Here is a 26,093-nt window from a genome sequence, read left to right on the forward strand (position 1 = left end):
CCCCGACCAGACACACTAGCAAATCTGCCAGGCAAGACATTGGTCCCCTCCAGTTCAGGTACAACCCGCCCAGAAGAGATTCCGATGATTGACGAACCTGCTCCCCAACTACAGATTCCTCTGCCTATTGTCTGATTCAGCACTTGGCACTGGGAGTAATTCAGAAACGACACGCTGAAAGTCCTGCTTTTTAATCTTCCGCCTATCTCACTCCATCCTGCGTCTACCTCTGGCCTGTGCCCTCCACCTCGGACATGTCCTTGACCCCGGAACCCGGGAGGCAACATACCACCCTGGTGTCTTGTTGGAGACCATACTGAGCGCCCCCTTGCACCGCAATTCTCCCAGTCTCCAGAGCCAGTTCTGCTCCCTTGTTCCCTCACCTTTTCCTGAGGGGCCGTTCTTATTCCCGGTGGGAACTCGTTAGCAGTAGGGGGACGAGGCAGAGAGGCGTGGGTATGACCCACCAACGGGGTTATCACGGGGTGAGGGGTCCCACCCTAGGTCCAGACAGAATGTTCCTTCTGAGGATGGGGAACCGGGAATTCTCACATCAGGTTATGGAGCCGTTCAGCCACTCCTGGGGAGAAACTGGTCTCTCCCCTCCGTATTGGAGGTTCAGAGTAACCGACAGAACCCAAGGCTCTGTTTTTACCCGAGGGGAGACTATTCCCTGACTGTGCTGGCGGAAGGCCCAATCCCGCTCCCATTTCTTATAACAAACTTTGTCCCCGTTAACGATCGGGGTCACGGTGTCTTCCAGTTATGGGCTGGGGCCCGGTCCCGTCCCGTTAAATCACGGGTCACGGCATCTTCCCGTTAGCGGACGGGACCTCTCACCTCGTCTCCCTCCACGAAGCGCAGCCCCATCTGAATGAAGCGTTGCACCGGCAGGAAGCCGCCCGGTTCCTCGGCCACCGCATCAAACACGAGCTGTAGTTTCTGCACAAAATCGCCCAGAGATTCCTCCTCCGCCGCCGGCGTCTCGGCCACCTCCATCCCCTCTCGCTGTTTGCAGCAGTCGGAAGCCGGCCGCCATCAGCACCGAGCCCAGGGCCAGCGCCAGCGCCGAGCCGGTGACATCACTCTCTGGGAGAGCGCAGGACCAATGCAGCACAAAGGCAGACCCTCGGCGTGCAGTGCAGCACAAAGATAGACCACCAGCGTCAAATGCAACATCAAAACAGCACTGATGCAAAAGACAGACCCCAACACCCAACACAGCACTGCAATGCAGCAAAAATGCATATCACAAGCACCAAATATCGCACTACAGCAGCACAGAGACCAATGGCATCAAACACACCAATACAGCAGGCGGGAGTGTCCTCCATCAGAAACAGCAATAATTCAACTCAAGTGCATTCCCTTGGCATTAAGCATAGCCGATCATCTCCTGATATAAAATATGGCACCAATGCTGTGTGGCCACGGAAAAGCTGTAATGTGGGAACAGGGTCCGGTGTGTGATGGAAGTGGGAACGGGGTCCGGTGTGTGAAGGGAGTGGGAGTGGGAACGGGGTCCAGTGTGTGAAGGGAGTGGGAACGGGGTCCGGTGTGTGAAGGGAGTGGGAGTGGGAACGGGGTCCAGTGTGTGAAGGGAGTGGGAGTGGGAACGGGGTCCAGTGTGTGAAGGGAGTGGGAACGGGGTCCGGTGTGTGAAGGGAGTGGGAACGGGGTCCGGTGTGTGAAGGGAGTGGGAACGGGGTCCGGTGTGTGAAGGGAGTGGGAGTGGGAACGGGGTCCAGTGTGTGAAGGGAGAGGGAGTGGGAACGGGGTCCAGTGTGTGAAGGGAGTGGGAGTGGGAACGGGGTCCAGTGTGTGAAGGGAGTGGGAGTGGGAACGGGGTCCGGTGTGTGAAGGGAGTGGGAACGGGGTCCAGTGTGTGAAGGGAGTGGGAGTGGGAACGGGGTCCGGTGTGTGAAGGGCGTGGGAGTGGGAACGGGGACCGGTGTGTGAAGGGAGTGGGAGTGGGAACGGGGTCCGGTGTGTGAAGGGAGTGGGAACGGGGTCCAGTGTGTGAAGGGAGTGGGAGTGGGAACGGGGTCCGGTGTGTGAAGGGCGTGGGAGTGGGAACGGGGACCGGTGTGTGAAGGGAGTGGGAGTGGGAACGGGGTCCGGTGTGTGAAGGGAGTGGGAGTGGGAACGGGGTCCGGTGTGTGAATGGAGTGGGAGTGGGAACGGGGTCCAGTGTGTGAAGGGAGAGGGAGTGGGAACGGGGTCCAGTGTGTGAAGGGAGTGGGAGTGGGAACGGGGTCCAGTGTGTGAAGGGAGTGGGAGTGGGAACGGGGTCCGGTGTGTGAAGAGAGCGGGAACGGGGTCCAGTGTGTGAAGGGAGTGGGAGTGGGAACGGGGTCCGGTGTGTGAAGGGAGTGGGAGTGGGAACGGGGACCGGTGTGTGAAGGGAGTGGGAGTGGGAACGGGGTCCGGTGTGTGAAGGGAGTGGGAGTGGGAACGGGGTCCGGTGTGAGAAGGGAGTGAGAACTGGAACGGGGTCCGGTGTGTGAAGGGAGTGAGAACGGGAACGGGGTCCGATGTGTGAAGTGAGTGGGAACGGGGTCCGGTGTGTGAAGGGAGTGGGAACGGGGTCCGGTGTGTGAAGGGGAGTGGTGACGGGGTCCGGTTGGAGGAGGAGTGCAAACGGGGTCTGGTTTGAGAGGGAGTGAGAACGGGGTCTGGTGTGTCCGATGTGTGAAGGGGAGTGGAGACGGGGTCCAGTGTGTGAAGGGATTGAGTTTTTTGACCAAGTGATGAGGGTGGTTGATGAAGGTAGAGCTGAGGATGTTGTCTACATGGATTTTAGTAAGGAGTTAGACAAGGTCCCTCATGGGACAGTCTCCAGATTAAGATTCATGGGATCCATGGTGTAGTGGCCATTTAGATTCATACCTGGCTTGCCCATACAAGACAGGGTGGTGTTCAAAGGTTTCATGCCAGCTAGAGGTCTGTGATTAGTGGTGTCTGCAGGGATCTGTACTGAGACCTCTGCTGTTTGTGACGTTAAATTGCAAATATCATTTTGCAAATTTGTAAATTGCAAAAGGAAGAAAACAAAAGCAAGGAAATTATAGGTCAGTTAGCCCTACCTCAGTGGTTGGGAAAGTCCACTATTAAGGAGGAGGGTTCAGGGTACTGTACTTCAACATTAATGATAAGTCAAAAGTCAGTATGGTTTCAGTGAAGGGAAGTCTTGCCTGACAAATCTGATAAGAGTGAGGAAGTAACAGTCAAGGTGGACAAAGGAGAGGCAGTGGATATCATTTACTTAGATTTTCAAAAGGGATTTGAAAAAGTGCTTCAAATGAGGCTGCTTAAGATAAAATCCTATGGTGTTACAAGAAATATACTGGCATGGGACTTGTACAACAGGAACAGGCTACATCTGAACATAAAACATACAGAACATTACAGGCCCTTCAGCCCATGATGTTGTGCTGGCCTTTTAACCTACTCTAAGATCCATCTAACCATTCCACCTGCCCCCCCCCCCCCCACAACATAGTCCTCTATTTTTTTTAACATCCATGTGCCTATTTAAGTGTTTCTTGTATGTTCCTAATGTGTTTGGCTCTACCACTAACCCTGGTAGCATGGTCCACACACCCACTGCTCCAAGTACAACAACTTATCCGAGGGGAAGCACACCCATGCTACTTGGGAGGGTTTACACTAAATTGGCAGTGGGAAGAGGGAGCTGGTCAGCAAGTGGAAGGATTGAGAAGGTGGATATCATGATCAGTAAGTTTGTGAGTGGTGCAGTGTTAATGAACGTGGTTGGATTGATGGACTGAGTGTTTCAATGTAGAGTACAACACATAAGGCAGATTAACTTGGAGCCTTGATCAGTACATGGAACTGTGATACTGTGGCCAGTACAGAGACATGGTTACAAGGACAGTTCAATGTTACAGATGCATTAGAGAGGGTATAAAAGAGAAGGGAGTTGCCCCACTGATCAGAGAATGTCATACCAGCATTCAGAGACAATATCCTGGAAGGCTTGTACACTTTGTGTAGAGCTCAGGAATAAGAAAGGTGCAGTCACTTTGATGGAGTTTTATTCCTTGCCTCCCAGTAGCCAGAGGAAGATACAAATGTAAGTAGATTATGTAACACTTTATTTTGCATCATTATTGCTCTACCTCATTGCACTGTACATGACAATCAAACCAATTCCAATATACCACAAGGAAATCTGCAGATGCTGGAAATTCAAGCAACTCACACAAAATGCTGGTGGAACACAGCAGGGCAGGCAGCATCTATAGGGAGAAGCACTGTTGACGTTTCAGGCCAAGACCCTTCGTCAGGACTGGCGAAGGGTCTCGGCCTGAAACGTCAACAGTGCTTCTCCCTATAGATGCTGCCTGCCCTGCTGTGTTCCACCAGCATTTTTTGTGTGTTCCTCTTCTGCCACGATGAGGCCACTCTGGTTGAAAGTGCAACACCTCATATTCCACCTGGGTACCCTCCAACCTGATGGCATGAACATAGGTTTCTCTAACTTCTGGTAATTGCCCCCCTTCACCCTTGCCTCTACTTTCATTTCCCACTGAGGTTCCCCTCTCACCCTTCATCTGTCCATCACCTCCCTCCTCCCATGGTCCATTCTCTTCTCCTATTAGATTCTTTCTTCTTTAGCTCCATCACCTCCTCCCCCCCTCAGCTGGTCTCACCTACTACCTATTAGTTTGCACTCCTCTCCCCTACCCCCTCCATCATCTTATTCTGGTTTTCTCCCACTTCCTTTCCAGTCCTGAGGAAATGTCCTCTCCATAGCTGCTGCCTGACCTGCTGAGATCCCCCAGCATTTTGTGTCTTTCTCCAATACACATTCTTGTGTGTAGGAAGATATAAAGGCAGAAATTTAATAAACAAAAACATTTATTCCATGATTCACAAAGGTACCAAAGCCATCACAGTCCAATTGCATGGTTCACCTACAACACACAGCTCTATACAGCAAAGTGTGGAGGAGAGAGTGCAGGAAGGAGGGGGTTAACAGGCCATCTCCAACGCCTCGGTCTCAGCAGCAGAAGGCACTATCAGACGAGGCTCCACCAGTGAACTCCAGCTTTGTGTCAACTGTAAGAACACAGGAAAAACAAGGCAGAACATTGGTAGCTAATGGCAGACATAATTGAACCAAAAGGACAATCAACCCATCTCCACTGCAGCTGTCGTCAAATGCTTTATCAAAGCTCCCACTTTGCACAAGGAGGACTGCAGGCCCAAGCTTGTCCAGCTGTTCTCCCTGCAGAAATCTTCCCAGCCAACCACCCTCCTTCCCTCCCACCTGCCCCTCTCTGGTTACCAGACGAGCATTTCTCAGGACATCAGGATGGCTGCCAAGTTTTCCCATGGTCACATGGACACTGCCCTGACTGGCTTTTCTCTCCAGCCTCTCTGCCACCTTCCCTGAGCTCCTCTCCCAGAAACTTACCCCATACCATTCATCCCCAGTGTCCAGTCCCCTCCCTGATTAGCATCTGCAACTACCATAGCCACTGTCCTCATCAACATTGCCAGGTCAATCCAACACCACCAATAAGTTTCTGACCCAGTGATCCACCGAAGCTCCACTTCCTGCCCCTCCCAGTCGCAGTGACCCTAAACCCAGTTCCATCCTTACCCACCAATCAGAAAGTAGGATCATCATTGAGAGTTTGTCTGTTTTGTTGATTAAGTATCCTGGGATCTTCCCTAGAGTGAGTCTATGGGTCTCCCCCTCTCACTCCAGGGTCTGTGGTCAGATCGTAGCTCTTCCCACACTTTTTGATGCATCTTGTCCATGCTCCCAATTCCTATCCAAAAACTAATCCCACTTGCCCACACGAGTCCTGTCTCCATCTATTCCCTTCCTATTGAAGTGTGGTTTAGACACTGTCATTGGATTTGCTCCAACTATCTCTTCTGACACCTCATTCCAAATATTCATTATGACCTTTTGAGCGGCGACACTTACTCCTTAAATCTCCCTTCTCATCTCAAACCAGTGCCCTCGAGAGGGATAGGAAATTGAGGATGAGGCAGTTGATATATAAGCAGAGCAGTGTGTAGTGAGACTGACAGGAAGGACAGGCAAATGATTAGCAAAATTGCAGTCAGCGGGATGAACTGAAGTGTAATAAGGACAAAATTGAAAATGGTGACAAATACAGGACTGAAAGTATTTGATAAAGTGCCACGCGTGAGGTTGCTTAACAAGATAAGAGCCCATGGTATTACAGGAAAGATACTACTATGGATAGATAGAACAATGTCTGATAGGCAACAGGGAAAGTGTGGGAATAAAGGGTCTTTTCTGATTGGCTGCTGGTGACTAGTTGTGTTCCACAGGGTTCGGTGTTGGGACCACTTATTTATATGATATGTCAGTGTTTGGATGAGGGAATTAATAGCTTTGTGGTCAAGTTTGCAGATGTTATAGACAGGTAGTGTTCAGGAAGCAGGAAAGCTGAAGGACTTGGACAAGTTAGGAGAATGGGCAGTGGCAGATGGAATACAGTGCCAGGAAGTGTACTGTCATGCACTTTGGTAGAAGAAATAAAAGTATAGACTATTTTCTAAACAGGGAGAAAATTTCAAAATCCAAGGTGCAAAGTGACTGGGGAGTTTTTGTGCAGGATTCACTAAAGGTTAATTTGCAAGATGAGTCGGTGGTAAGGAAGGCACTGTTAGCATTCTTTTCAAGAGAACTTGAATATAAAAACAAGGATGTAATGTTAAGGCTGTATAAAGCACTGGTGATGCCTCACTTGGAGTACTGAGAGTAGTCTAGGGCCCCTTATCTAAAAAAGGATGTGCTGACATTGGAGAGGGTTGAAAGGAAGTTCACTGAAGTTACTCTGGGAATTAAAGGGTTATCATATGAGGAGCAGTCGATGATGCTGAACCTGTGCTCGCTGGAATTTAGAAGAATGAGAGGCGATCTCATTGAAACATATTGAATACTGAAAGGCCCAGATAGAGTGGATGTGAAGAGGATGCTTCCTATAGTGGAGGAGTCTAGGACCAGAGGACACAGATAGAGTGGATGTGGAGAGGATGTTTCCTATAGTGGGGGAGTCTAGGACCAGAGGACACAGATAGAGTGGATGTGGAGAGGATGTTTCCTGTAGTGGGGGAGTCTAGGACCAGAGGACACAGATAGAGTGGATGTGAAGAGGATGCTTCCTATAGTGGAGGAGTCTAGGACCAGAGGGCACAACCTCAAAACAGAGGGACATCCATTTAGGACAGAGATGAAGAGAAATTTCTTTCGCCATAGGCTAAATCTGTGGGACTCATTGCCACAGGCAGCTGTGGAGGCCAGGTTATTCTGTGTATTTAAGGCAGATGTTAATAAATTTTTGATTAGTCAGGGCATGAAGGGTTAAGGCAGGAGACTGGGGTGGAGACAGAAATGGATCAGCCATAATGAAATGGTGGAGAAGATTTGATAGGTCGAATGGCCCAATTCTGCTCCTATATCTTATAGTCTTATGGAATTCTACACTCACCTGTCTGGAGAAAAAGACACTATCTACCCTAATTCTGTCTCTCTTCACTCCTCTAATGTAACTAGCACTCCAACCTCTGACACTCAACGTATCCGGTCCCTCTTTGTGACTACACATTCCATTCCAGCAAACACTGTATAGACTCTTCAGCCCACAATGTTGTGCCATTTAATGTACTCAAACAACAATCTAACCCTGAGATAGACCTCCATTTTTTAAAAATCAACCAGGAGTGTCCCTAATATATCTGCCTCTACCCACCACCCCTGGCTGTACTTAAATGCCCCTAATGTATCTGCCTCTTCTATCTCCCCTGGGCAGTGCATCCCACACATGTGCCGCTCTCAATGTAAAAAAAAACTACCTGACATGCCCCTTATACGCTCCTCCAATCATTTTAAAGTTATACCTTCTGATAGTAACCGTTTCCGCCCGGAGAAAAAGGTATTAATTATAATTATCCACTCTATGGTTCTCTCACTTCCACAAAAAAGAGTCAATCAGGCCTGTGAGGTATAACCTGCCCTTCTCAAAGCCATGCTGGCTATCCAGAGCTTTTCCAAAAGCTCTTTAACCTTGATTCTTCAGAGTCCCCTCTAATAGTTTGTCATCACTGGCAGAAGACTCACTGCTTTATAATTCCCAGGATCATCATCATTATCTTTCTGAACAATGCAGTATTTGCCCTAAGCAATATTCTGGTACTACTCCCGAGGGAAGTGAGGATGCAGAGATCCTGGTGAATCTCTCCTGCGCTCTTACCATTGCCCCACACCCCTAGTGACATGTGGTGACCAGAACTGGACATGGCTCTCTGAGTGTGTATCGTGCAGCTAGAACATGATTCTGCAGCCCCCGTACTCAGATTCCTGCAGCCGATCCCGAGCTGGGAAAGGAACTGCTGGATTGGGCGGCCCTTTCCCTACCATTCCCCCTCACCATCTCCACCAGGGGCTAAGACCAGAAGGGGCCTGGGTTGGAGCGTCAGGCAGGGTGAAGTGAGCAGTTAGCCAACAGGTACCTGGGTCTCCCTTGTCACTGCATACTCCACCACCTCCTCTCCGTTCTCAGACTGATAAACGAGGTCGAACTTTCCAGGCTCTTTGGAACTTTCTGGAAGAGAGAAGAACTGTGATCTAAAGTGTCAGAAGAGCAGTCATTTTATTTAACAATGAACAGGGCAAGAGCTGGTTACACGGGATTGAGGTTCCAAAAGGTGAAATGTGTAAGATTACGGAGACCAGTGATTCTAATTAAAGAGGCAATTCAGTCAGGAGTAGGAAGAAAGATCATCGGGCAACAGAGCTGAGCCAGTCCATCATCAGGCCCCACTCCAGTCAGGAGCAGGAGGAGAGAGAGCATCAGGCAACTGAGCTGAGCCAGTCCAAAACCAGGGTCCTGCTCCCCACTCCATCAAACCCCCCCGAACCCTTTTCCACTGTCAGCTCCAGGAGCTGAGCTATTGTCACCAGGGCCCTAATCCCTGCTCTAGTCTGAAGAGAGAGCCACTGAGCAGCACTGAGCTGTTCTGTCACCAGGACCCTGCTCCCCACTCCATATCCCTCCGAACCTCTCCACTGTAGGTCCCAGAGCAGAGCTGGTCCATCATTGGATCCCCGCTCCCCACTTCACTGTCAGCTCCTGGAGTTGAGTTCAGTCCACAATCAGGCCCCACTCCCCACTACAGCTTCTCTCCAAACCTTTCTCCACTGTCCATTCCTGGAACTGAGCCAGTCCATTATCAGCCCCCATTCCCCACTCCACAATCCCTCCAAACTCTGCTCCGCCATCAGACCCTGCTGCACTATCAACCCCATTTCATCTGACCACCCCCCCAGATCCCTCTACATGTCACTCCCTGCCATCCTGACCACCAAATCAGATGCTAGAGCCTTCAGCACAGAGTGCAGTGAGCCAGGGGATCACATCCCGTCCAAAGGAACGTCTCCCAGGTCTAACTGTGGGCACAGCAAGTGTAGCGGTCAGCGCAACTGTGCAGAGCATTCACCTGAGGATTCCGATTCCACACTGAGCTCCACCTGCTGGGTTTCAGCATCGTAGCTCACGATTCTTCCTTCCTTCAGGAGAAAGTTACCAAACAGTCACACAGTGAGCTTATGCTTCCCGTTGTTCCCTCCATCCTCACCGTGACTGGTCTTTTAATCCACCATCCCCTCTAACTGCACACCCAAAGTCCGTTAATCCTACCATCCCCGCTAACTGCACACCCACAGTCCGTTAATTCCACCATCCCCTCTATATCTGCACACCAACCATCCATTAATCCCACCGTTCCCCGATTCCCCATTAATCCTGCTGTTCCCTGAATCCACGTTACAACAACCCCCTCTAGCAAAATGTTGCCTACTCCTCAACTCCGCCTGCATCCCACTGCCTGGCTGCAACTGGGTCTTGCCCCTCCACCTCCCGCCCAGACCCTCCCTCTTCACTGGTGCAGAATTCATCAGCCCTCCTCCCACCCATTACCAAGCCCATAATCAGCTCCTGCTGGCATGTGCTCTGCACACCAAGGCAGTGCTACAGAGTCCGTACACGAGTGCGATAAGAAAGGGTATCTCAGTACCTTGTAATCAGACAGTTCCGGTGTGTAATTCTCCGACAACTCCAGCACCTTAATGGGAAATCCAGAGTCACAAGCGCCAGAGGTTCAAGAAAGAACAGAGTGCCCTCTTGTAGACACTTCCCCTTTGCCCTCTCACACCATCCTGAAACCCACACAAACCCTCAGACACCCACAGAATGGAACTGTCCCCACTCCTCACTCTCTGGGGTCCTTCACACAGCGCTCTCAATGCTCCATATAACTTGAAAACCTTCTTACACTAAAACAGTTTAGTTCATGAACATATTGAGGCATGTTGGCCTTCAGAAATCAAAGTATTGAGTACAGGAGATGGGATGCTATGTTGGAAGTTGTATGAGATGTTGATGAGGCCTAATTCAGAGTATTATTGATCACTCACCAACAGGAAAGATATCAATAACCTTTAAAGAGTACAGAGAAATTTCACAAGGATGTTGCTGGGGCTTGAGAACCTGAGTTATAGAGAAAGGTTGAATAGGTTAGGAATTATTCCCTGGAGTGTCAATGATTTGACAGAGGTATACAAAATTATGAGTTGTGTAGTTAGGATGCTTTTCCACTAAGGTTGAGTGAGACTGGCACTAAAGGTCATATGTTAAGAGTGAAAGGTGAAATATTTAAGGGGAACCATCATTCAAAGAGTGGTGAGCATGTGGAAAAAGCTGCCAATGGAAGTGGTGGATGTAGGTTTGATTGCAATGTTTAAGAGAAGTTTGGATAGGTACATGGATGGGAGGGATATGGAGGGTTATGGTCTGGGTGCAGTCGATGGGAGTAGGTAGAATAACAGGTAGTCACAGAGCAGATGGGCTGAAGGGCTGTAGTGCTCTATGACTATATGATATGCCCACTCTCTGCATTTCTCCCTAGGGCAGAATTACCTATGAGGATCCCAGCTCTATCTTCACAAGAGACAATCTAGGTCAACACTGGTGATACTCAGCTAGTGCAGAGCTTACCTTGAAGGCAATCCGTTCCCCAACCTGCGGTGGAGCGGCCAGGAGCGGCAGTTTGCTGTAATCCCTCTGAGGAACCTTAGGGACACTCTGCTCAGGGTAGAGCACAGACAATGTTATTAAGGCTGCCGGGAGTAACAGATGGGAACTGCCTGTCCTGGATCAGTGCCGGACTGCCTCTAATCAGTGCCCACTGGACAGTGCTGGCCTGGTCAGTACACAAGATACAGGAGCAGAATTAGGCCATTTATTCCAACAAGTCTGCTCTGCCATTTCATCATGGCTGATCCAATTTCCCTCTCAGCCCCAGTCTCCTGCTTTCTCACTGTATCCCTTCGTGCCCTGACCAATCAAGAATCTATCAATCTTTACCTTAAATATACCCAATGCCTTGGCCACCACAACAACCTGTGGCCATGAATTTCACAGATTCACCACTATCTGGCTGAAGAAATTCCTTCACATTTCCGTACCACCACCTCGTCAATGCCAGACCACCAGCCCCTCCCTTATCAGTACCAGGCTACACCCACCCCCCGCCAATGCCAGATTGCCCTGGGTCAATGCTGCCCCTGTCTGTACCAGACCATGGCTCCCACCTTCCTGGTCATGGCCAGGCTTCCCTGAGGCTAGGGCCCTTCCCACAGGCCCTGGGCCTGCTGACTCATGCAGAGCCCCACTCTGTAATGCCCACACACAGACTCTACCAAACTGCCAGGACTTCTCCCAATAGAAACACGGCTGGTGCAGGGAGCTATTGCATCTCTATCACACGGGCAGTATCCCAACCACCTGACAAACCTGCAGGGCTCACAAATACACACCCTCCTTTGTCCTCAGACAGGAACCGTTTCACACATTGACAAATTCCCTCCCAGCTCCACAGTGACTGTGGGCACTGACTATTTCTGTCAGAGGCAGTGGAACTGAAGCACAATCCGATCCTGAGACCCTGATTCCAGAATTACAAACAGCTTGATTTTCACTGCCTCAGATGACATCGTTTGTTTTGTGGTAGCAGTACAATGCAAGACATAAAATCACAAATATATACATAAATAAAAAGGAATAATGCAGTCACATTCATGGATTGCACAGAAAACTCTGGTCAGACCACAGTGGAAAATTCTGTTCAGTTCTGGTCAGCTCATTAGAAATGATGTGGAAGCTTTAGAGAGGGTGCAGAGGAGATTTACCAGGATACTGTCTGGATTAGAGAGCGTGTCTTATAAGGACAGGTTGAACGAACCTGTTTCCTGAGGAACTCTATTTCCTGAGGAGATTGAGGTCCTTTGACATCTGCCGGACGATGCTGAGGATGTTCTACGAGGCTATGCTATCATGTTTGCTGTTGTGTGCTGGGGCAGCAGACACCAACAGAATCAACAAACTCATTTATAAGGCCAGTGATGTTGTGGGGGTGGAACTGGACTCTCTGACAGTGGTGTCTGAAAAGAGGATGCTTTACAAGTTGCATGCCATCTTGGACAATGACTCCCATCCACTCCATAATGTACTGGTTAGGCACAGGAGTACATTCAGCCAGAGACTCATTCCACCGAGATGTAACACTGAGCGTCATAGGAAGTCATTCCTACCTAAGGCCATCAAACTTTACAACTCGTCCCTCGGAGTGTCAGACACCCTGTGCGAATAGGCTGGTCCTGGACTTATTTCCACTCGGCATGATTAATTTATTATTTAATTATTTATGGTTTATATTGCTATATTTCTACACTATTCTTGGTTGGTGCAGCTGTAACAAAACCCAATTTCCCTTGGGATCAATAAAGTATGTCTGTCTGTCTGTCTGAACTAGAGCTTTTCTCTTTTGAGCAAAGGAGGATGAAAGACAACTTGGTACAGGTGTATAAGATGATAAGAGGCACAGATTAAGTGAACAGCAAGAAACTTTCCCAGGAAAAAAATGGCTAATACGAGGAGCCATAATTTTAAGGTGATTGGAAGAAAGTATAGGGACAATGTCAGAAGTAAGTTTTTCTTTTAAATCCCAGAGAGTGGTGGGTGTGTGGAACATGCTGCTGGGGGTGTTGGTAGACACAGATACATTAGGGACATTTAAAAGGCTCTTAGATGGGCACATGGATGAGAGAATAATGGAGGGCAATGTAGGAAGGAAGGGTTAGATTGATCTTGGAGTACACAAGGGCCTGTACTGTGCTGTGTTCTATGATGGGAGAGGGGAAGAATATCGGGCTTGACACAGACCAACACAACAGTAACCCAGAGACAAGCTCCCAGGGGGTTTAGCAAGAATGGACAGAACAAACTGTTCAGCCACCCCTACCTAGACACCGGCTCTGTACCGCTCACCTCTGAGGTCCAGTGCTGTGCAGGTGAGGGGTCCAACCATTCTCCTGGCTTTGTATCACGGCCACGTGGACAGCGGTTATGTGGGCCTCCAGTCCCTCGGCCCCTGCCCCGGGTGGGACCCCGCTGCTGCCAGCCCCTAGCACCAACCCACGGTGGAGTCACACCTCCTCGTCCACGGCCCCTCCCGCACCCCAGTCCAAAGCCTATTCTGCCTGGATGACAGGGTGGGGCAGGTGGAGAGGCGGTCTGACATCCTGATGCAGTCTCCACTTCCCCGGACTTCTCTGGCTGGGAATCCCCGGAGCCTGCAGACGAGCTGGAGGCAGGAAGGGCTGTGATCGAGGCAGGGCTAGGAAGAGCCTCCCGGCTCCCCATGGGGGTGTCTGAATCACTGCTGTGTGTGTCAGTGCTGCTGCTTGTCTCTGCTGCTGCCAGCATGCTTCTTGTCTGCTCCGAACTCCTGCAGTTCTGTCCCTTCCCAGCGAGGCCGGGCACCGATAAAAAACCATTAGTCGCCGGAGCATGGTGATCCGGTTCACCAGCTGAGAACCTGTCTGAGGTTGAGGCAGTGCACGTTGTGGCTGGGGGGTGTCGTTGTAATGTAGGGCTCTCACTGCGAGGTACAACCCTCTCCCAGTCTCTGCTCCCCAAGGCTGGGACAGTGCATGTTGTGGCCAGAGAGTGTCGTTGTAACGTAGGGCTCTCACTGCAAGCTTCAATCCTCTCCCACTTTTTGCTATGCTTATATTTTCTCTTCTTGCCTTGTTTTTTCTGAGCACCATCCTCTGCTGCCTTCTTTCTCTTCCCCAAATGTTCTGTGGTTATGCCGCAGACAGATTCCTCAGTCGAGTTGGGGGTTTGCCCCTCACTCAGCTCCGCAAGCTTCCTCCGCTTTCTGCTCTTCCTCTCCGCCGATTGGTGTCTGTTCCCTTTCCTGTTCATCAGCAGCAGCCCACCTGCATCCTCACTGGCCACAGGCCCGTCCACTGGCAACTCCTCTTGTCTCACCCTGTCAGAGAGTGCACAGCACACGGTCACACACACCCACAACCATACTGTGTGACCAGTCACACTGACTGGCACAACTACTCCATCCACACGCAGCATTGACTGCAGTCACTAGTCACACTGACCAGAGCGATGATCTGTCCACGACACCCCACAGCTGCCTGCGCCTCTCGGTGGCTGACTCCATCCCCCACCCCCACCCCCCAGTGCATTGGTCACATGTACATTCTTAATGCAATTTCAGTAGGTCAATTGGTCAGGAGACTGCCCACCCCTCCTCCTCCCCCCCCCCCACCCAGCCCTGGCACAGAGGTTGCAGGGCACAAGGAGAGGGAGCAGAAAAGGAAGGTCACGGGTTGGGAAGACAGAAGATGCTTGGGGCAGTGGGTTGAGGGGATCTGCTGGGGGGGGTATTGAGGGATTTCAGTAGAATGGATATCAGGGAGGGTCTCTGGGGAATGGTGGATAACAGTGGCATCAGCACCAGATGATATACTGGCAGAGATCCCCTGCATGGGAGGGTATTGCAGGCAGGGTACCGGGCAGATGATGAGGATACAAGAGTGTGTAGCAGGGTATATCAGAGGTGTTACCCCGGGGTAGCGGGTGGGTTATCGAGTTACTGGGGACGTTGGTAGTGGGAGAGTGTATGCAGGGTATATCGGAGGTGTTAGCTCAGGGTACCGGATGTATTATCGGGGTACGGGAAGCATGGTACTGCAGAATGTACGCAGACTACATTAGGAGTGTTTCCCCAGGTTACGAGATGGGCACCATGGGGATTTAGGCGCCGGCCCTCCAGCCTCACCAGATTGAATCGTTGTCCCGGGATATCGGGTGCCATAAGGGATATCTAGGTATTGGGGCGTTGTTACCCAGGGTATTCGGGATCGAGGGTTATCCCGGGCGGTATGCCGCCCCAGCCTCACCGGATCGAGTCGTTGTCCCGCACCAACAGGACGCTCTCGTTGGGCGGCAGCAGACCACCGTCCAGGAAGAGGTGCAGCCGGGTGCGGCGACTGAAGCCGAAGCGGCCACGGATGATGCTCTCCAGGTCGGCCACCACTCGGCATTGCTCGTCGGGCAGTAGTAGCCAGCAAAACCGGGCGGAAGGCAGCAGCGGCGGCGGATAGTCGAAAGCGAGGCGCAGGCGGAGCGCCGCCATGGTAGGCCGCTGGTTGCCGGGGATAAGTCCGCCGGAAAACCCGCCCCTTCCGGCGTTGAGGGCGGGTCCACTGCAAACTCCACCCCTTCTGCAGCGGGGGTGGAGCTTCTGCAGTCCGAAGTGGGAGGGGCTACTGACAAGCAAGATGACCCCTCCCCTTTTGCAGATGGGCGGAGCTGCCTCAGACCGCGCCCATTCTTACCTGGCCAAGATAACAGCTGCAATCTCCCACTCTATCCTGTGATGTTCCACCCTTTTCCTATTTCTAACCTGCCCAAATGGCCTGACTGAGCAATCCCTCACAAATGCTGAGTCATCGGGAAATATAGCACGACAGCCGGCCTGCAAAAGGTATGGACTCGGCCCAGTATATCACTGATAAAGCCCTCCCAACCATTGAGCACATCTACATGAAATCCTGTTGTAGAAAAGCAGCATCCATCATCAAAGATCCTCACCACCCAAGCCATGCTCTTTTCTTGCTGCTGCTATCAAGTAGAAGATATAGGTGCCACCACCAGGTTCAAGAACAGTTACTACAGACAGACAGACATACTTTATTGATCCCGAGGGAAATTGGGTTTTGTTACAGTTGCATCAACCAAGAATAGTGAAGAAATATAGCAATATAAAACCATAAATAATTAAATAATAATAAGTTAATCATGCCAAGTGGAAATAAGTCCAGGACCAGCCTATTGGCACAGGGTGTCTGACACTCTGAGGGAGAAGTTTTGAAGTTTGATGACCACAGGCAGGAATGACTTCCTGTGATGCTCAGTGTTACATCTCGGTGGAATGAGTCTCTGGCTGAATGTACTCCTGTGCCTAACCAGTACATTATGGAGTGGATGGGAGTCATTGTCCAAAATGGCATGCAACTTGGACAGCATCCTCTTTTCAGACACCACCATCAGAGAGTCCAGTTCCACCCCCACAACATCACTGGCCTTACGAATGAGTTTGTTGATTCTGTTGGTGTCTACTACCCTCAGCCTGCTGCCCCAGCACACAACAGCAAACATGATAGCACTGGCCACCACGGACTCGTAGAACATCCTCAGCATCGTCTGGCAGATGTTAAAGGACTTCAGTCTCCTCAAGAAATAGAGACGGCTCTGACCTTTCTTGTAGACAGCCTCAGTGTTCTTTGACCAGTTCAGTTTATTTTCAATTCGTATCCCCAGGTATTTGTAATCCTCCACCATGTCCACACTGACCCCTTGGATGGAAACCGGGGTGACTGGTGCCTTAGCCCTCCTCAGGTCCACCACCAGCTCCTTAGTCTTTTTCACATTAAGCTGCAGATGATTCTGCTCGCACCATGTGACAAAGTTTCCCACCGTAGCCCTGTACTCAGCCTCATCTCCCTTGCTGATGCATCCAACTATGGCAGAGTCATCAGAAAACTTCTGATGATGGCAAGACTCTGTGCGGTAGTTGAAGTCCGAGGTGTAGATGGTGAAGAGAAAGGGAGACAGGACAGTCCCCTGTGGAGCCCCAGTGCTGCTGACCACTCTGTCTGACACACAGTGTTGCAAGCGCACGTACTGTGGTCTGCCAGTCAGGTAATCAATAATCCATGACACCAGGGAAGCATCCACCTGGATCACTGTCAGCTTCTCACCCAGCAGAGCAGGGTGGATGGTGTTGAACGCACTGGAGAAGTCAAAAAACAAGACCCTCACAGTGCTCGCCGGCTTGTCCAGGTGGGCGTAGACATGGTTCAGCAGGTAGACGATGGCAACTCCTAGTCAGGGCTGATAGGCGAACTGGAGGGGGTCTAAGTGTGGCCTAACTATAGGCCGGAGCTGCTCTAGAACAAGTCTCTCCAGGGTCTTCATGATGTTGGAGGTCAATGCCACCAGTTTGTAGTCATTGGAGCCACTGGGGCGCGGTGCCTTCGGTACAGGGATAAGGCAGGACGTCTTCCACAGAACAGGAACCCTCAGGCTCAGGTTGAAGACATGGTGAAGTACTCCACATAGCTGGAGGGCACAGGCTTTGAGCACCCTGGGGCTGACACCACCCGGGCCTGCAGCCTTGCTTGGGTGGAGACGTTTCAGCTGTCTTCTCACCTGTTCAGCTGTGAAGCCCACCATGGTGGTTTCAGGTGTGGGAGGGGTGTAGTCACGAGAGCAGGGTGGGGGGCTGTGAGGAAGGGAAGAAGGGGAGAGTGGAGTATGTGTTGGTTGGGGGCAGACAATAGATGAATTATGTGGGGGTTGGGCAGGGGCCACAGTGTCAAATCTGTTGTCCCCAATCATCAGGCTTGTGAACCATGATCAAAAGGAGATAACTACACTCACTTAAGGACACTTCTATTTTCTTATTCCATGCTTGTTAATTATTGCCATTTATTTATTATCTGTATTTGCACAGCTTGTTTACAGTTCCTGATGATCACAGTTTACTGATTCTGTTTAGAGTTACTGTTCTGTAGATTTGCTAATTATGCCTGTGTAGCGGTGTGCTACACACAGCGCTGAAATAACGACACGTAGTCAATGAGCTGCAGTTACAAAAGAGATTTTATTCGAACTTTGCGGCCTCACTCTAAAGCCTTCCTGATCCTGCCCTCCCCGGACGGGGATGCTGTAGGGGGCACGTATTCACAGTCCTGTCCCGCACTTGGGTTTTTCCCCTTGCTGGTGAAGCAGACTTGGCGCCCTTTTGGGACTGGCCTTTATGCCGGCGCACTGGCTATTTGTGAGCCGGTTCCAGTGTGCTAGGAAGTGGGTCACCACATAACCCCCGCCCCCAGAACCGGCGATACACCCCCCAATGTCCACAGTCTGGGCCAGACCCTGTTTGGGAGGTCTGCCTCTGTGCCGCGGTGCCGGAAACTCGACCAGTTGCGCCACGTCCACAGGGGCCGGTTTTAGTCGGTCCACTGTGAAAACCTCCTCTCTCCCCCCAATGTCCAGCACAAATGTTGACCCGTTGTTTCTGATCACTGTAAATGGCCCCTTGTAGGGCCGCTGTAGCGGTGCCTAATGTCTGCCCTTTCGTACAAACACAAACCTACAGTTCTGCAGGTCTTTGGGTACGCAGGTCGGGTTCTGCCCATGCTGCGAAGTGGGTATGGGGGCCAGGTTGCCGAGTCTCTCGCGTAGTCTGCCCAGGACTGCTGCGGGTTCTTCCTCGTGCCCCCTTGGGGCTGGTATGAACTCCCCTGGGACGACCAGGGGTGCACTGTACACCAACTCGGCCGACGAGGTGTGCAGATCGTCTTTGGGTGCTGTGCAGATTCCGAGCAGGACCCAGGGAAGCTCGTCCACCCAGTTAGGCCCTTTGCGGCGGGCCATGAGAGCCGACTTTAGGTGACGGTGGAAACGCTCCACTAGTCCATTCGACTATGGGTGGTAGGCAGTGGTGTGGTGCAGCTGTGTCCCCAAAAGGCTGGCCATAGCTGACCACAGGCTGGAGGTGAACTGGGCGCCTCTGTCGGAGGAAATGTGGGCCTGTACACCAAAGCAGGACACCCAGATGGCGATCAGTGCCCGGGCGCAAGATTCGGAGGTGGTGTCAGTGAGCGGGATCGCCTCTGGCCATCTTGTGAACCGGTCCACGATAGTCAGGAGGTGCCGCGCTCCGTGCGACACTGGCAGGGGGCCCACGATATCCACATGAATGTGGTTGAAATGCCAGTGGGTGGGATGGAACTGCTGCGGCAGAGCTTTGGTGTGCCGCTGCACCTTGGCCGTCTGGCAGTGCATGCACATTTTGGCCCATTCACTGACTTGCTTGCGGAGTCCGTGCCAAACGAACCTGTTGGCCACCATCTGGACAGTTGTCCTGATGGAGGGGTGTGCTAAGTTATGAATGGAGTGGAAAATGTGCTGCCGCCAGGCTGCCGGGACGACGGGGCGGGGTTGGCCGGTGGTGATGTCACAGAGTAGGGTCCTCTCACCTGGGCCTACGGGGAGGTCCTGGAGCTGCAAACCGGAGACTGCGGTTCTGTAACTAGGGATCTCCTCATCTGCCTGCTGCGCCTCTGCCAGTGCCTTAAAGTCTACCCCTTGGGAAAGGGCATGAACGGTAGGGCGAGAGAGAGCGTCCGCCACAACATTGTCCTTTCCCGAGACATGCCGGACTTCCGTCGTGTATTCAGAGATGTAGGACAGATGGCGCTGCTGGCAGGACGACCAGGGATCGGACACCTTCATGAACGCAAAGGTAAGTAGTTTGTGGTTCGTGAACGCAGTGAGGGGCCTACCTTCTAAGAAGTGCCTGAAATGCCGGATTGCCAGGTATAGCGCCAACAGTTCCCGGTCGAACGCACTGTATTTGAGCTCGGGTAGTCGCAGGTCTTTGCTGAAAAATGTCAGGGGTTGCCAGTGACCCGTGATGAGTTGCTCCAGTACCCCACCGACTGCCATGTTAGATGTGTCCACTGTGAGAGCGGTAGGGACGTCTGTTCTGGGGTGCACTAGCATCGCGGCATTTTCCAAGGCTTCTTTCGTTTTAATGAAAGTGGCGGTGGACTCCTCGTCCCAGGTAATGTCCTTGCCCGGACCTGACATCAGGGCGAACAGGGGGCGCATGATTCAGGCAGCTGAAGGGAGGAAGCGGTGGTAGAAATTTACCATACCCATGAATTCCTGAAGGCCTTTGATTGTGGTGGGTCGGGGGAAATGGCGGATTGCATCTACCTGAGTGGGCAGAGGGGTTGCTCCGTCTGTAGTGATCCTGTGGCCCAGGAAGTCGATGGTGTCGAGCCGGAACTGGCATTTGGCCGGGTTGATTGTCAGGCCGTATTCACTTAGCCGGGCGTAGAGTTGACGGAGATGGGACAGATGCTCCTGACGACTGCTGCTGGCTATGAGGATGTCATCCAAATAGATGAAAGCGAAGTCCAGGTCACGTCCCACCGTGTCCATTAACCGCTGAAACATCTGTGCAGCATTCTTCAGGCCGAACGGCATGCGGACGAACTTTAAAAGGCCGAAAGGGGTGATGAGTGCCGTTTTGGGGACATCGTCAGAATGCATTGGGATTTGATGGTATCCCTGGACGAGATCTACCTCGGAGAAGATCCATGTGCCATGCAGGTTTACTGCAAAGTCCTGAATGTGTGGCACAGGGTAGCGGTCCGGTGTCGTAGCCTTGTTCAGCCTGCGGTAGTTGCCGTATGGTCTCCAGCCCCCTGATGCTTTGGGCACCATGTGCAGGGGGGAGGCCCATGGGCTGTTGGACCGCCAGATGATCCCCAATTCCTCCATCCTCTTGAACTCCTCCTTCACCAGTTGGAGCTTGTCCGGGGGAAGCCATCGAGCACGGGCGTGGAGGGGTGGTCCTTGTGTCGGGATGTGGTGCTGTACGCTGTGTTGGGGCATGGCTGCTGTGAACTGCGGTGTCAGAACCAATGGGAAATTCACCAGGACTCTGGTGAAGTCGTTGTCAGACAGGGTGATGGAGTCTAGGTGTGGGACTGGCAACTGGGCTGCACCCAGGGAGAACGTCTGAAAGGTCTCGGCGTGGACCAGTCTCTTCCTGGGCAGGTCGACCAGTAGGCTGTGAGCCCACAAAAAATCCGCACCCAGGAGCGGTTGGGCTGCGGCAGCCAGTGTGAAGTCCCACATGAACTGGCTGGAGCTGAACTGTAGCCGCACCGTACAAGTGCCGAAGGTCCTTACTGTGCTGCCGTTTGCGGCCCTCAGGGTGGGACCCGGTGCCCTGTTGCGGGTGTCGTAACTTGTCAGAGGTAAGACGCTGATCTTGGCTCCGGTGTCGACCAAAAAACGGCGTCCCGACCACTTGTCCCACACATACAGGAGGCTATCCCAATAGTCAGCTGCCGTAGCCATCAGCAGGGGCTGGCCCTGGTGTTTCCCGGGAACTTGCAGGGCGGGCTACAGCGGCGGGCTTCTGCACCCCACACTGGCGGTAGAAGCACCATTGTTCGTTGATCTGCTCAACCCTGCCTCTGGGGTTAGTGGGCTCTGCAGCCGGGCCTGGTCTGGTCTGCTGCTGGGAGCGTGGCCTGGTGATCTGTGCGACGGACGCCCCATTCTCCTTCTTGGCTTTCCACAGCAAGTCCGCCCGGACTGCCACCTTCCAGGGGTCGCTGAAATCCGCGTTGGACAGCAGCAGGCGGATGTCCTCGGGCAGCTGCTCAAACATGAGGCAGGGCTTGTGTCCTCTGGCCAGGGATAGCATCTCATTCATCAAAGCCGATGGCGGTCTGTCTCCCAACCCATCCAGGTGCAGTAAGCGAGCAGTTCGCTCGCGCCGTGAGAGTCCGAAAGTCCTTATGAGCAGGGCTTTGAATTCTGTGTATTTGCCATCTGCTGAGGGAGACTGTATGAACTCCTCAACCTGGGCCACTGTGTCCTGGTCGAGGGAGCTCACCACGTGGTAGTAACATGTGGCATCCGAGGTTATCTGCCGAATGTGGAATTGGGCTTCTGCTTGCTGGAACCATAGGTGAGGTCGCATTAGGGACCCTAATGCTTCCAGAAGCTTGGCAGTTTTAACGAAACCGCATGAACAGATGCGGCGTTGTTCATCTTCGGCCCAAATATCGTTTGGGCCGTCGAGGTCACCAATTGTAGTGATGTGCTACACGCAGCGCTGAAATAACGACACATAGTCGATGAACTGCAGTTACAAAAGAGATTTTATTCGAACTTCACGGCCTCGCTTTAAAGCCTTCCTGATCCCGCCCTCCCCGGGTGGGGATGCTGTAGGGGGCACGTATTCACAGTCCCGTCCCACACGCGGGCTTTTCCCCTTGCTGGTGAAGCAGACTTGGCACCCTTTTGGGACTGGCCTTTATGCCGGCGCGCTGGCTATTTGTGAGCTGGTTCGAGGCTCTAGGAAGTGGGTCACCATTTATTAATTATCTGTATTTGCACGGCTTGTTTACAGTTCCTGATGATCACAGTTTACTGATTCTGTTTAGAGTTACTGTTCTGTAGATTTGCTCATTATGCCTGCTGAAAAAGAATCTCAGGACTGTATGTGGTGACATGTACATTGATAATACATTTTACTTTGAACTTTGAACTTTAGTCCGTGCTGAAACAATTTAAACTGCCTCCTCCCACTGACCTGCACTGGGACCACAGCCCTCCATATTCCTACTATCTATGTATCTATCCAATTTTCTCTTAAATGTTGAAATCGAGCTCACAGCACCACTTGTGCTGCAGCTCAGTCGACACTCTCATGGCCCTCCAGCCATGGCCTCTGGTTGTGGTCCTACTCAAGCTCAGTGGAGAAAGCCTGCTTGCAGTGTAAGCAGGACCTGGTTGGTCCTACCGGTGCAAAACCTCACATTTGTCTGCACTAAATTCCATCTGCCAGTTTTCAGCCCATTTTTTCACCTGATGCAGATCCCACCACCCACTGCCTTGTCTTCATCCACTTTCCTGGCAAATTCCTCAAAAAACTTTTTAATCTTGGTTTCACATGAACTTCCATGTACAAAGCCATTCTGACTATCCTTAATCAGCCCATGTCTATCAAATACTTATATCCAGTCCCTTAGAATACCTTCCAATAACTTTCCCACAACTGATGTCAGACTCAATGGCCTATAATTTCCTTGTTTACGTTTAGAGCCTTTCTTAAATGGTAGAACAACATTGGCTGTTCTCCAATGCTCTGGTACCTCTCTTGTCACCAAGGATAATTTAGATAACTCCACTAGGGCCCCGCCAATTTCTGCACTTGCCTCCTGTAGGGTCTGAGGGGACCCCTTGTCAGGCCCTGGGGATTTACCACCCTGATTTGCAAATCACCCTGGTAGCAAACAGTTCCTCCTCTGTAATGTGTACAGGGTCCATGAAGTTGATGCTTTGCCTCACTTCTGTAGACTCTGTGTCCATCTCCTGAGTAAATGCAGATGCAAAGAATGCACTTTAAATCTCCTCCATCTGTTTTGGCTCCACATATGGATTACCATTCTGGTCTTCCAGAGGACCAATTTTGTCCCAAACAATCCATTTAACATCCCTGTAGAATCACTTAAGAGTCTCCTTCACATTATCTGACAGAGCAACGTCCTGCCTTCTTTTAGTCTTCCTGATTACTTTCTTAAATGTCTGCTTGTATTGCTTGTCCTCTCTACGCAACTCATCTGCACTTAATTGCCTGTACCTGCTATATTTTTTCCCTTAACCCCTAGCCAGAGCTTCAATATCTCTTGAAAAACAAGGTCCCCTACACTTGTATTCTTTACCTTTTATTCTGACAGACACATACAACCTTTGTACTCTCAGAGTTTCACTTTTGAAGGCCTCTCACTTTCCAACTACACTTTTGGCAGAAAACAGCCAAACCACACTTGCCAGATCCTTTCTGTTACCATCAAAATTGGCCTTTCTCCAATTTAGAATTTCAGCCCACGGACCAGACCTACTGTTTTGCACATTTCCTTTGAAACTAATGACATTGTGGTCACTGGATGCACAGTGCTCCCCTACACCTACTTCTGTCTCATTCCCTAATAATAGATCCAGTATTGCACACTCTCTCTTTGGGACTTCTACATACTGAAAATCCTCCCAAAGGACTCTTGTTCCTTCTTCTTTCATCAACAAGGGAGCACCCACTCTTCTCTTCTCTGAACCTCTGTCGCACCCTTGTAAGACCATAAGATACAGGAGCAGAATTAGGTCATTTGGCCCATCGAGTCTGTCCCACCATTTTATCATGGCTGATGCATTCTTTCTGTCAGCACCAGCCTCCATTCCTCTCCCTGTATCCCTTCATGTCTTGACCAGTCAAGAATCTATCAACCTCTGCCTTAAGTACACATAAAGACTTGACCTCCACAACTGCCTGTAGCAATGAATTTCACAGACTCACCACTCTCTGGCTAAAGAAATTCCTCCTCATCTCTGTTCTAAAGGGATGGCCCTCTATTCTGAGGCTGTGCCCTCTGGTCTCAGATGCTCCCACCACAGGAAATGTCCTCTCCACATCCCACTCTATCAAGGCCTTTCACTAATCAATAGGTTTCAATGAGATCACCCCTCATTCTTCTGAATTCTAGTGAATACAGGCCCAGAGGCAACAGATACTCTTCATATGACAAGCCATTCAACTTTGGAATCATTTTCGTGAACCTCCTTTAAACCTTCTCCAGTTTCAGCACAACCTTTCTAAGATAGGGGCACTGAACATCGACGGCTCCTCGGTAGAGATCGTAAAGAGCACCAAATTTCTTGGTGTTCACCTGATGGAGAATCTCACCTGGTCCCTCAACACCAGCTCCATAGCAAAGAAAGCCCAGCAGCGTCTCTACTTTTTGCGAAGGCTGAGGAAAGTCCATCTCCCACCCTCCATTCTCATCACATTCTACAGGGGTTGTATTGAGAGCATCCTGAGCAGCTGCATCACTGCCTGGTTCGGAAATTGCACCATCTCGGATCGCAAGACCCTGCAGCAGATAGTGAGGTCAGCTGAGAAGATCATCTGGGTCTCTCTTCCTGCCATCACAGACATTTACACTACACGCTGCATCCACAAAGGAAACAGCATTATGAAGGACCCCATGCACCCCTCATACAATCTCTTCTCCCTCCTGCCGTCTGGGAAAAGGCTCCAAAGCATTCAGGGTCTCACGACCAGACTATGTAACAGTTTCTTGCCCCAAGCTATCAGACTCCTCAATAACCAAAGCCTGGACTGATACCTTGCCCTACTGTCCTGTTAATTATTTATTGTAATGCCTGCACTGTTTTTGTGCACTTTATGCAGTCCAGTGTAGGTCTGTAGTCTAGTGTAGCTTTCTCTGTGTTGTGTTTTTTTTTATTACGTAGTTCGGTCTAGTTTTTTGTACTGTATCATGTAACACCATGGTCCTGAAAAACGTTGTCTCATTTTCACTATGCACTGTACCAGCAGTTACGGTCGAAATGACAATAAAAGATGACATGACTTGAAATCTGCTCACAATACTCCAAGTGAGGTCTCACCAGTGCTTTATAAAGTTTCAGCATTATATCCTTGCTTTTATATTCTAGTCCTCTTCAAATGAATGCTGACATTGTATTTGCCTTCTGCACCACAGACACCATAGTCAACCCTTTCATTTCTTCTACAAGCATTTTGTGTGTATTAATTATATTTGCTTTCCTCAACACCAACTCAAATCTGCAAATTAACCTTTAGGGAATCCTGCACAAGTCCCTTTACACCTCAGTTTTTTTTTGTATTTTCTATTTTGTATTTTCTCTCTATTTAGAAAATGGTCAACTCTTTCATTTCTTCTATCAAAGTCCATGACCATACACTTCCCGACACTGTATTCCATCTGCAACTTATTTACCCATTCTCCCAATATGTTTAAGTCCTTTTGTGGCCTCCCCACTTCTTTAAAACAATTTCCCCTCCACCAATCTTCATATCATCTGCAAACTTTGCAACAAAGCCATCAATTCCATCATCTAAGTCATTAACATATAACAAAAAGAATAGGTCCCAACACAGACCCCTGTGGAACACCACTAATTACTGGCAGCCAACCAGAAAAAATACCTTTTATTCCCATTCTTTGCCTCCTGCAAATG

General features: G+C 50.8%; 2 protein-coding genes across 2 annotated transcripts in view; both read right to left on the bottom strand.

The window, feature by feature from the left end:
• Nucleotides 1-999, bottom strand: part of LOC132380338 (rab11 family-interacting protein 4B-like) — a 52,484-nt gene extending 51,485 nt beyond the window's left edge. Inside the window, exon 1 of the mRNA XM_059949085.1 lies at nt 841-999. Coding sequence (XP_059805068.1) covers nt 841-999 — 159 coding nt within the window. The remainder of the gene's footprint in view (nt 1-840) is intronic.
• Nucleotides 1,000-4,866: 3,867 nt separating this feature from the next.
• On the bottom strand, nt 4,867-15,621 carry coil (coilin p80). The gene is made up of 7 exons (XM_059948134.1): nt 15,335-15,621; nt 13,398-14,406; nt 11,067-11,153; nt 10,087-10,134; nt 9,511-9,580; nt 8,524-8,615; nt 4,867-5,085 (listed from the first exon to the last, which is right to left on the bottom strand). The coding sequence occupies exons 1-7, from the start codon at nt 15,568-15,570 to the stop codon at nt 4,999-5,001; spliced, it is 1,629 nt and encodes a 542-aa protein (XP_059804117.1). The 5' UTR covers nt 15,571-15,621; the 3' UTR covers nt 4,867-4,998.
• Nucleotides 15,622-26,093: the final 10,472 nt, after the last annotated feature.

The sequence above is a fragment of the Hypanus sabinus genome, chromosome 23 (assembly GCF_030144855.1).
Source record: "Hypanus sabinus isolate sHypSab1 chromosome 23, sHypSab1.hap1, whole genome shotgun sequence".
Taxonomy (NCBI): domain Eukaryota; kingdom Metazoa; phylum Chordata; class Chondrichthyes; order Myliobatiformes; family Dasyatidae; genus Hypanus; species Hypanus sabinus.

Excerpts from the sequence above, each read along its gene's own strand:
- coil (XM_059948134.1), bottom strand. The coding sequence starts at position 15,570 with ATGGCGGCGCTCCGCCTGCGCCTCGCTTTCGACTATCCGCCGCCGCTG. Across the intron at positions 14,407-15,334 it reads CGGGACAACGACTCGATCCG|GGTGAGACAAGAGGAGTTGC; the intron begins GTGAGGCTGGGG and ends ACTCTCTGACAG. Across the intron at positions 9,581-10,086 it reads CGGAACTGTCTGATTACAAG|GAAGGAAGAATCGTGAGCTA; the intron begins GTACTGAGATAC and ends TTTCTCCTGAAG.